Source organism: Dreissena polymorpha, chromosome 12 (genome assembly GCF_020536995.1).
Source record: "Dreissena polymorpha isolate Duluth1 chromosome 12, UMN_Dpol_1.0, whole genome shotgun sequence".
NCBI lineage: Eukaryota > Metazoa > Mollusca > Bivalvia > Myida > Dreissenidae > Dreissena > Dreissena polymorpha.
This window is the reverse complement of record NC_068366.1, coordinates 28438918-28449973: the sequence shown is the minus strand read 5'-3', so window position 1 is coordinate 28449973 and position 11056 is coordinate 28438918. Positions and strand designations below refer to the sequence as shown.

Below are 11056 nucleotides of genomic sequence, written 5' to 3'. Positions count from 1 at the left end.
GGGTTTGTTCATTATTTGCCTGTAGTGCTCTTGATATGTTACCAGTTTAATGTAGGTTAAGGCCCTAATTTTGAAAATAGGAACAATGACAACATTACACCATGTTTCAGGATAAATACATTTCTCATATATATAATTGAAAATGACAACTAAATACGGAGCAATGAACTTATAACAGTCAATATTGTTTTTAGAAAAGTTGGTCCTCTCATGTTTTGTTCAATTGTCCCATTGGATTTTTCGTTTTTATTTGGGATGTATCGTTTTTACCTTTTGGATGTTTTCATTCTTTTTGCATTAGATTTACGATAAAAAATATTCGTTTGTTTATGCAGTTATTTAAGCATTGTAAAGGTATTTGATCTGATTTTCATTTAATTTTCTTTCATAGGAAAAATTTCTTTTTTTTTCTCGGATGACATATCCCATGGGAAAACAACTCCAATGGGAAACTTAAAAATCAAATGGGAAAATGAAAAAAATCCAATGGGATAGGCTGTTTCGATCAAAGAAATTCTTATTAAAGAAATGTATATATTATATAAGAACCATCAATAAATTATCACGTAGAAGCATTTATCGCAAACTTTATCTCTCCGGAAAACATTTATTGATATTTCAAACATTTGTTTAGTATACAATATGTGGAAAACACATTTCTTTCTGAACATACAATACAGACATTTGATCCAACGAGCATTTTTTGGAAGAACACACCAATAGTAAAGTTCAGCATCAGGTCTATTGTAGAAAATGTAACGATTGATTGGTCTAACGCTATCAGTATATATAAGCATCAAGTCTATGCAAATCGTAGTAAAGGTTAATATTGTTTGCAGATTATTATCTATTTCTTAATGTTTACACCCATGTTTACCGCGCAATAAACTTTCAGACATTAAGTATGTGACCAACTGTCATCCTAAACTGAATATGTAACAATAAACATAATGTGTTTATTGATTTTATGTTAAGTAACGATCAACGTATACGATAAGTTCGATGGAAGCTTATGTATAAATGAATGTTTATATTTTGTTTTAAACCTAACCATTTGACCACTGACACTAGCCTTTAAAGACATATTTGACAATATAGGTTTTAGCATATGATGTTTGTTTCCTGGCCTGCGATTTCCGATGGCGACGTTACTTAAATGATGATAAGAACGTAGCATACTATGCGACGTTGTGGTGTACACAACCATGAATGTGCTAGTAATCCACGTGTTATCAGCTGGTGTAATTCATATCTACATACTTTAAAATAAAATGTTTTACCGACTTATTCACCACTATGCTCAACACAAATGAAACACAAATATAAATTGAATGGAAAACAACGAATTTTGCTGTCAATACACAAACATAATCAGAGAGCGGTCTGTGAAAAATACACCACCTGCTAGATAACCCTTTCATACAGGCGTGGCGTTGTGCATTAAACAAGGTATACATATATATTACACAGACACACGCACACACAAACTAGTTCGCACGCAAGCACGAACGCAAAAACACATACACGCACTCACACAATTAACGCACGCGCTCACTTACACACGAACATATATGTTCATTGTGTATTTATTTTGTAATTAAAAAATCTGCACATGTATTGATGATATTGATTTTAAATTGACATCAACAGCAATGAAAATAGCAGATTACTTACTTAATCATCACCATGTTGTATTATTAAAACAGAATGCTGTGTTATTACCCTATGTTGATAGTTTTGTTTCATGGTGTTTGTTTAAAGCTTTTCGTTTATAAACTTGAAAGTTTCAAGTTAACATATTCCATTTCTTGGCCGAACGTATTTTCGTCTATTGAGGATGCATTAATATTGTCGTCGGAAAGTGTCCTGGTGTGTTTCCATTTAACGTGAGGCGGTAGATTCACATATTCGTTAATCTCTAATTTAGTAAGCCTTTCATCAGTTTTTACCTGAAGCTGATCTGAAATGTGATGTTGACTACATTTTTTCTAAATATCATACGAGCAAAACAATATCATTAGAAATAGATATGTATATCAAATGTCACCGAGACCCATGCCTTTTAGCTATAAACGACACGCTGCTAAATAAATGTGAGCATATATACAAAATCCATCGATTACTAAAACTCATTTACATATATAAAAGAAAATGAAATCATGAATATGCATAGTATATCAAAACAATATTAGGGAAATTTGTACATTTCGAAGTAACTTTGATCTCAATATGACGTTAATATGTCCGCAACCAACGCGAATACATTTCATAAATATCATTTTCTCCGCAAAAAAGTACAATTTTACTTTTTATGCAAATGTAGTGATACATGATTGTCCTTGCATGTACATACCATCATTACCCCCACCATTTTAAAGTAAGTTTATAAATATTACCAAAACTGTACGATTCATAACTGCCTTTGGTTGTATTGCCATGTTTACTTCTGAAACAAAACTCGATAATTACATACACATAATTAGTAAATTTTCAGTAAGACTATCCAAGCAGTTTGTGATAAGATCTTATTTAAAGTTAGATTAATAATATATTTAAAAAATCAATACAATATATAATTTGCAACAAAAAAAACGTACATATCTCGTCCAAGGTCTTCGTATTCACATGTTGTTTTGGTGTTTTTTTCTGCAAAGGTTAATGTGAACTGTTAACTTTATAAGCGGAAGTACCTTTTTCTTGTTCACAATATATGTTGTATGTATAAGAAATATCGTTTCAAAATACTGCTGAATAAAGGAAACAAGAGAAAAAAAAACACTCACAACACAAAAAAAACAACTGCATACCTTGCATAGTCATGTATTACCTTTTATCTTACGTCTCCAAAATATAATCATGACGGCAACGATAATACAAGTTACTGTCATACCACCTATAGAACCACCAATAGCCTTTGAAACATATCCTTTGTCGTCTGGAATAATATACGTTAAAATATGGGAAATTAAACACGACTTATGAACTCAATGCTGTCAAATTAATTCAGCAAAGACTGCAATCGTATTTACTTCTTTTACAATAATCAAAATTTACCAATTTCGGCTAAGGTCGATATTTGAATATAATCAGTCCAACTTGAGTTTCCAATTATATTTTCAGCTCGTAGTGTCACATTGTAAGTGGTCTCTGGCTTTAATCCACGTAGTGTGTGCTTTGTTCTATTTGCGGGTACAAGTATTGCATTCCAATTTCAAGATTGGTGTCTGTGTAGTTAATTATAAACGTTTGTTGTAATCCGCCATTAAAACCAGGTACCCATTCGAGGTCTATTTCAGTAATTCCTCTTCGTACCACTTTCACTTCTTGAGGGCTTTCAGGTTTAGCTAAAATAGTTATTTGAATAATGGATAAATGACAACTAAGCATTGGTTGTTGCAGAAATATTCACCGGCTTGAAATAAATATTTGGAATGATGAAACGTTTGTTTATATCGGAATATCCTACATTTGGTTTTGTTCAAACAAGAATTATTAAAAATAAGGTTTTGCATTTCAACTACTCTAAATGATAAAAATATTCCATTCTAAATATATTGTTTACGCGAAAACCAATATCAAGTCCGTTTTGGTGAAGCAAGCGTAATGTATAAACAATGTGACGTCATTATTAGAGATACGTACAATTAACATATGCTTACATTTGCAAAATAAAAACTTGTTCATTAACGTAACCTTTTTTGTTTGAAATCTAATTATCATTTAAACTACTAGTATTGTTTATTTTCTGATTTAATGCAGACTTGATCTGTTTTTGGCTTTTAGCAAAATTACCAACTGCTATTTCAGAAACACATTAATATCCACAAATGCACACAGCGACGCGTGAACTCGAAGTTCTTTGTCGAGTTAAAACTATTTCATGGGTATCATGACCATGTGTATGTACCAACATCGTGAGTGATTAAAAATAGTGTCATGTTAACGAAGTGTGTTACAAATGATTTTTAATTTACCTAGAAAAAACACACTGTAAAGGACGCCATTAATAAATTACATAGTAAACCGACAGTCGCAAATTGATCTAAATAAATGTTGTAAAATAACAAACTTTGGGCTTGTAGTGTAAATACTTCAGATACGGATCCGATTGTATTCGACACGTCCACTCGATATGTTCCAAAGTCGTCCTTCTGAACATTGTTTATTGTTAACTCAGTATGCAAACCGTCTTGCGAAACGCTTATCTTGTAATGCTAGTAGTCATAAGATAGAATATCCCATCCATCAGATACACCCTTGAACCAAGTTAAATTGATTACACTTGGCTCTGGGTACGCCTTTATGGTGAACGTTAGCACAGCTGTGTCGTTATGAGCCCTGTGCAGAGTTGTAACAGGGGGCGCAAACGGAGATGCTATGGGAGAACCTTGAAGAGGAAAATAATTGCAATTATTTTAGAGCCAAAGCAACAACAAAATAAAGCACCCATTATTAAAAAAAAGGAATACACAACTTGCATTGAATCAAAATAGACAGATTCTCCTCCTGCAGAGTTGAAGTGTGCACATTGCTAGTCACACATTTATACATCCCTGCATCATATTCACATCTTGCCCGATGAAGATGAGATGTAACATTCTTAGATGACCCTATTGATCCGTTAAGCTCTAATGGTTGTTCACCTGTTGCATTTAGTATATAGACACTAGGATATGGATCACCATCGACTTCACAGAAGAGTTCGATTGATTGATTCTGATTGATAATAATGGTTCTGCTATTTGACGTGTTCGAATAAAATTGTTTAACTCTCGCCCCATCTGAAATAATTTCATATCCACATATTTCCGGGTCTATTCCGAAATTATACTACATTAAAAATTAACAATTTGATAGGTATAAAATATATAACTTATTTTACAGCTAAGTGTACAATACTTTAACATAGTTGGTCTGTTATTTACTTACACTGAATATCGAGGTAGAATTTGGATTTACTAGATCCCTGTACTGTTGTGTTTCCAATTGCATGCATTGTATTTGTTGCCTGGCATTGGTAATCACCTTCATCTGATAACTGAACACGATCGATCTTTAAAATAACGCCTGTATTTAAGAATGTGCGATTACTGTCCAGTTTTGTCCAAGTGAAGTTTGTTTCTGGTGGATTGCCGAATGTTGCCAGTTTGCATACAACATTAAGCGACATGTTGATTACAACATATTGTTTGTCAATAGGCTGAACGATAGGCGGGTCTGCAAAATTTAAAAAAGAAACAATGTCGAACACAGTTAACCGTTTGATATAAACGAATAATATACTACGTATAATTAAATACACATCATTTTGTAAGATAACTTACATAAAACATCCAGTTCAATTGTTAGGTTTTCTGATTTGGAAATACTGTGTCCTAGACTGTCGACCATGGTGTTTGTCCCTGTACACGTAACAATCTTATTTATCCCAATGCTTACGTTGCTAATAAATATATAATTTCCGCCTTCTTGGGTTGTAATGCCTTTCCATGAAATATCTGATGCTGGTAGGCTATTCGCAATGCACGAGAGTCCAAATGACCAGCCTTCGAGAACCCGCAATACTCGGCTGATCACTAACATATTATTGAATAATACTGACATATCGCGCGGACCATCTATAATACAAACAATCCATTCTTTAATATTGACAAATATATTTCATACTCACAATTAGCAGTGGTATGAATTTCAAAAGGTTATACATACATAATACATGCAGATGCAGTGATATATTATTTCTTCCAGTAACATTTCCATTAAAGGTGGTAGTCATTATATTCTTTGCCATACACGTGAAGCTCGTCTTCGTTGTTCGTGAAATATTCGATATATTGCGAATCCTTCCTTCGAGTCCATCATCCCAGAAATATTTTGAATGGGGCAAACTTGAATCAGAACACTTTAACAGCACTGCACTGCCTTCTATCACAGTTATATTTCCATCGTTTAATACAATGCCATTTTTGGATTGGCCTGGAAAGATGTTGTACGTGAGGTTCAAATGGACAGGGCCATCTAAAACATGCAGAGTGAGGATATAGAATCTAGTGTAAAGCCGTTTAATTTTTGCTTTACATTTATAAACTTTGAGAACAAATATTTTTGTTATCAAGTTATTTCTAACTAGACAAGATAGCAAACAAATATATTTTTATGCAGATTATTCGGCTGTACATTCTTAACTTACATAATACTTCGAAATATATGGTTCGGTTCGTTCGTTCAGGCACACCATCTATGGTATTGAATGCCACACATGTCCATTGTGTATCCTCTTGGATAATAATTGCCGTCATAATGTTAGAATTCACATGCTTTACTTGCCACAGGGTTGTAGCCGGTGGATTTGCGACACTTTCACAGATTAATCGCAATGAATCTCCTTTAACCAGTCGGATAATGTTTTCGGCCATAGTTGTATTGTTTTCAATATTTTTTATGCTGACAAATAACGGAGGAACTGGAACAAAAACTTGTAAATAAATATAACGTTTATAAAACTGCTTCTGATTGCATTAAGCAACAGATAAAAAATCGTTATCAGTCATATTTTACAATAATTTAAACAATATATCCACATAGACCAGCGCCAAATACTCAATCAGTAATATGTGTAGTAAAATTATTACTGCTTGCGATTTACAGTTTGGCTATTTTGTTTGCTTCTATAATACGCTAAAAAGCTTACATGTAATATTCAAATTAATAATCCTATCTAACGTCGTTGACTTTGTTCCTGCTGTTCCATTTAGGGAATAATAGTTGTTTGTTGCGTTGCATGACATTTTCCCACCAGTTGCAGTATGGTTAAATTGTATTGTCACTGTTGCAACTTCCGATGTACCTCCTGGGTAGAACCAGCGGTACCGTGGAGGTGGATATGAACTGGCGTAGCATTTAAACTCAGCCGACCTTCCTTCCCTTATTAATGCTGTTTCGGAAACATTGCTGTTATTTATTGAAATAATAGACCTTGAAACAGGGTCTGAAAATAGAAGATATATAAATGACGTAGCGTGAAACATTTCCGATCTAATTTATTAATGCATTCATACAATTAAGCATCATTCTAAAGTAACACGTTTTCAGAACACAGTCTAACCTGACTTGATGGTCACCGTAGTACAACGGTCACCGGATTATAGCAGTTATTCTTGAGTATCAACGACCAAAATCATTTTATACATTCAAACTGAGTATAACGGTAACCCTGCTAGCGCCACATAACCAGTATATTTCACTCCAAAAGCCATTTTTTACCTTTGTTAAGCGGTCACGGGACAGCGAACAACACACACACAATCAATCTGCGTTTTTATATCGTACCTCTGATGTCATAGTGTCTACTCTGCGTCTATTTTACGGCTATATAATATTATTACAGTAACTGCCTTTGAAATGATTAATACGTCCAGCTGTGAGGAAATACAAAAATACGTTGTTGAAAAGGTTTATTGTCCTGGGATGTCAGGGTATTAACAAGTGTAATCAATAAATGTTATTAAAATGACTGCACATGAGTACCTACAACTTTGAGAAAGTTCTTACATAATTATAAATGGATTGTAAAATAACATTTTCGGATTATTCTTTAAATTTGCTTTTTGGCGTAAACTTCCATTTTACATATATACAATCGAAATAATATATCATGATTTGTAAACCGAAAATTACTCACGTTAGAGAAACGAGTCAATTGTATGAAACTTTTTCAACCTGGAAATTAGTTTGATTGCAAGTGAGCTATGTGGTGGACGTACGAAAGTTCACAGTGTAATTTAACGCATGCATGAAATAATTGATGACTATGAGTCGAATGGAAATGTTAATTTGAAGAGTTCGAATATTGACACAAAATACAGTGGAACGAATGATCTGGTTTTCAAGTTGTTCTCCGAGGCTACTACTGTTATCATGTTAGTTTAGCGGTTAATCGCCGATAATGACCACTTTACTTGACATTTTGATATGTTCCATACGACAACATACTTTGAAGCTGTTTGTAAAATTTTACATAAAATACTTACATTGAATGGTCATGTATGTCCGCCTTTGAATTGTTATATTTGTTGATTTGAATACATAATATGCTGTACATATTAAATCTTCGCTGGTGATTGCCTGCGGCGTATATCTAAGAATACTGGTCGCTCCTTCAGAGCTCTGTGTATAGATGGCCATGTCAGTCATGTTACGTCCGGCTGCAAACCAATGAATACGTGCACTAGGTCTACTTGGCGACGTTGTGCATTTGAACTCAGATTGTTCTTTGTATACAGGATATGAGACGTCGGTCTGTGGAAGTAGTACCAATGAAGTGAGATTCACTGAAAATTTTCAAAAACATTTCTAATTTTCAAAGCTATTGGAACAGGTACTTTCGCACCCAGGCAATACAGTTTAATTGATCGGAAGGTTATTAAATGATGCTTTCCTTCATATTGTTGATTTCGGCTGTTATCCTATGTGTATGGCTAAGTAGTTCGTTCCAAAAAGCGCCCTGCTCCGATGCCAATACAAACCTTTACTTAAAATAAACGGTTGCTGAAAGAACTACAATGAGTTAAATTAAACTTGACACACACTTACCAGGAATAAACCGTATAAATGTGTTTTGTCTGACTAAATAAATAAAAAGCTTAGTGCTTACAAACAAAAGAACAGTTTAGTAGAAACGTCATGTCAGATTACCCAATGAGTGGACAGGAACTAGTCTATTGGACCTTTCTATTCAATTGTTGGATTCTTAACAACCATTACTACAGGGGGACGGAAAAGTTTCCATGCCATTGCTGTGTATGCAAACATATTATCTTATTATGAGAGACCACATTTTGGATTGCTAATCAAGTTTTAATATAAATTATGTTACTTTAATCACCATCATCATTTTATTATACGTTAAACTACACAAGGATTTGTATTTAGACATGAAATTTCGGATGTGCTATGATATTTATAAAGTTAAGTAAAAGGCATTTTTAACGTCGTGGGCAAACCACACGCTGGATATGAACGTTCCATCTATTGCTTACTTGTCATTCTATCTCATTCCATTTTATTATCTTGACATTACATAATGCATATTTGACTTTGGGTCAGTTTTATTGAAAATGTTTTGTTGAGTTATTTGAAAATGTACCAAACAATGTTGGCGTGCTGTTCTTTAAGATTCCTTTAACCCGTTGATCAGCTAAAACATACATGTAGCTGTAAAATGCGGTTTTGTATCAGTTACATATGTTGCGAGATGTAATATGCCGCCCACTACTTTGAAACAGGTAATAACATATTACTAACCAATTAATATCCTGTAAAGTCAGCAAATCAGTGCAGTAATAAACAATAATGAGAATGCAATACTGCTCCAGGAGCTGGAGTTTCACTTCTTTATATTTTTAATTTAAACATGTATGTTTTTTTACATTATTAACACAATTATTTAAATGCGAATGCATCGAAATGTTAAAATTATTTTAGCTATGGCTTTAAGCTCATAACATTATTCAACAAATTTCTCAAAATACCGGTATATCAATTCAATGTTCGAACTGTGTAACTCACCCATTTTTACACATCTATAAAACCAGTGAATCAAATGACATACGCGGAATTAATTCATCACATTCCACGATCAACCAAGCGCCTCTAAATCGAGAGCTTCCATTAGATAATTGTACAAGCAATCAAATGCTAAGCGCTTAGGTTCTACAGCATAAAGAAACATCCATGCACACAGATGGGTATATTAACCCATACTAAATCAACAAAGTAATACATCATTAATTACAAAACAAACTTACTTTCTAAATTATAAATACACAATAAAAAGGACATGCATGTACACAATGAATCAATTTACGTCTGTTAACATGTACTAATGCTATACATACCCACTGTTTTGATGCAGATAGACGTACTACTCTGAATGCCATTTTTAAAACAGCTATATTCCCCAGCCATATCTTCATTGAATGAACGTATTGATATGTTCAACGACGTTAAGTCCTCGTTAGGAATTATTTCGTAAACGCCAGAAATTGATGGTTTTAAGGAGCATGTTATCATCCCGAACAATACATTGCAATCCCCGATGATTGTCTTCTCATTATGGCATGTTATTTTTCCATCATTCGAATTAAAATTAAAAAAAAATAGTTGCACGTTTTCATCGCCAGTCGCAGAGTATTGTTCCATGCAGGAATCTGTGGAATACTCATTATAGAACAATTATTTTAACGTACTTCTATCATTTCAATACAAGTGTGTACTAAATACGTGTAAATCATAGTTTAAAATCATTTAATACCTGCACTGTAAATCATAACCAAGAAGATTGTACACACGTGTATACAATAAGGAAGAGCCATGCTTAATGTTTGTGTCATACACTAAATACGTATTTGTAGTGATAAGTTTACCCCTGTTACGATGGGTATTTTTGTACAGATAGTGTTTTGTAGGAACAGTTACAAGTTTCATTTGTCTTGTGTTCATTGTTTCTTCAAATAGGTGTTAAATCTCACAAACTAATTTGTTGCAATCATAATTGGTATTATCTGTTTACCGGGCTATCACAATGAAGTCATTGATATGCTAGAATATTGCACACCATGATTTGTTATTTCAAACAAATTATAAATAAACATTACCTGTTTTTGCGTATTTTCGTAATTACGATACAAAATTAGTTGATAAACTACATAGTTTCATATAATGCATTTAAGTTTTGTTGTTTTACACAAAGGTATCTTGTTCATATTGTCGCAAACTTATCACTTTAAGGTTAGTAAACAATTTAATTTTGTCCAGAATATCTGCGTAATCAAATGTGCAGTGCATTTGCCTAAATACTGCTATTAAGCAAGCAAGCAAGCAAATATATGGAACCATGAGAAACCCATATAGTTCAGTCATAAGGGTCTTATCTTGATCTCATGTGGACTGCTTATTTACATTCTACTTTTCTCTATCCAACATACTACCATGAAAAAATTATTTCCGAGATTATACTAGGATTTTGACATTTGAATGCCGATAAAGCTTCCTGTAC

The 11056-nt window shown here is 33.3% G+C and overlaps 1 protein-coding gene across 1 annotated transcript; it reads right to left on the bottom strand.

Annotated features, from left to right (window-relative positions):
- Positions 1 to 2827: 2827 nt before the first annotated feature.
- On the bottom strand, positions 2828 to 10378 carry LOC127854121 (hemicentin-1-like). The gene is made up of 12 exons (XM_052389125.1): positions 10313 to 10378; positions 9897 to 10208; positions 8031 to 8330; positions 6692 to 6988; positions 6191 to 6463; positions 5710 to 6018; positions 5325 to 5618; positions 4930 to 5217; positions 4479 to 4781; positions 4070 to 4387; positions 3055 to 3344; positions 2828 to 2935 (listed from the first exon to the last, which is right to left on the bottom strand). The coding sequence occupies exons 1-10, from the start codon at positions 10371 to 10373 to the stop codon at positions 4215 to 4217; spliced, it is 2610 nt and encodes an 869-aa protein (XP_052245085.1). The 5' UTR covers positions 10374 to 10378; the 3' UTR covers positions 2828 to 2935; positions 3055 to 3344; positions 4070 to 4214.
- Between the last annotated feature and the right edge of the window lie 678 nt (positions 10379 to 11056).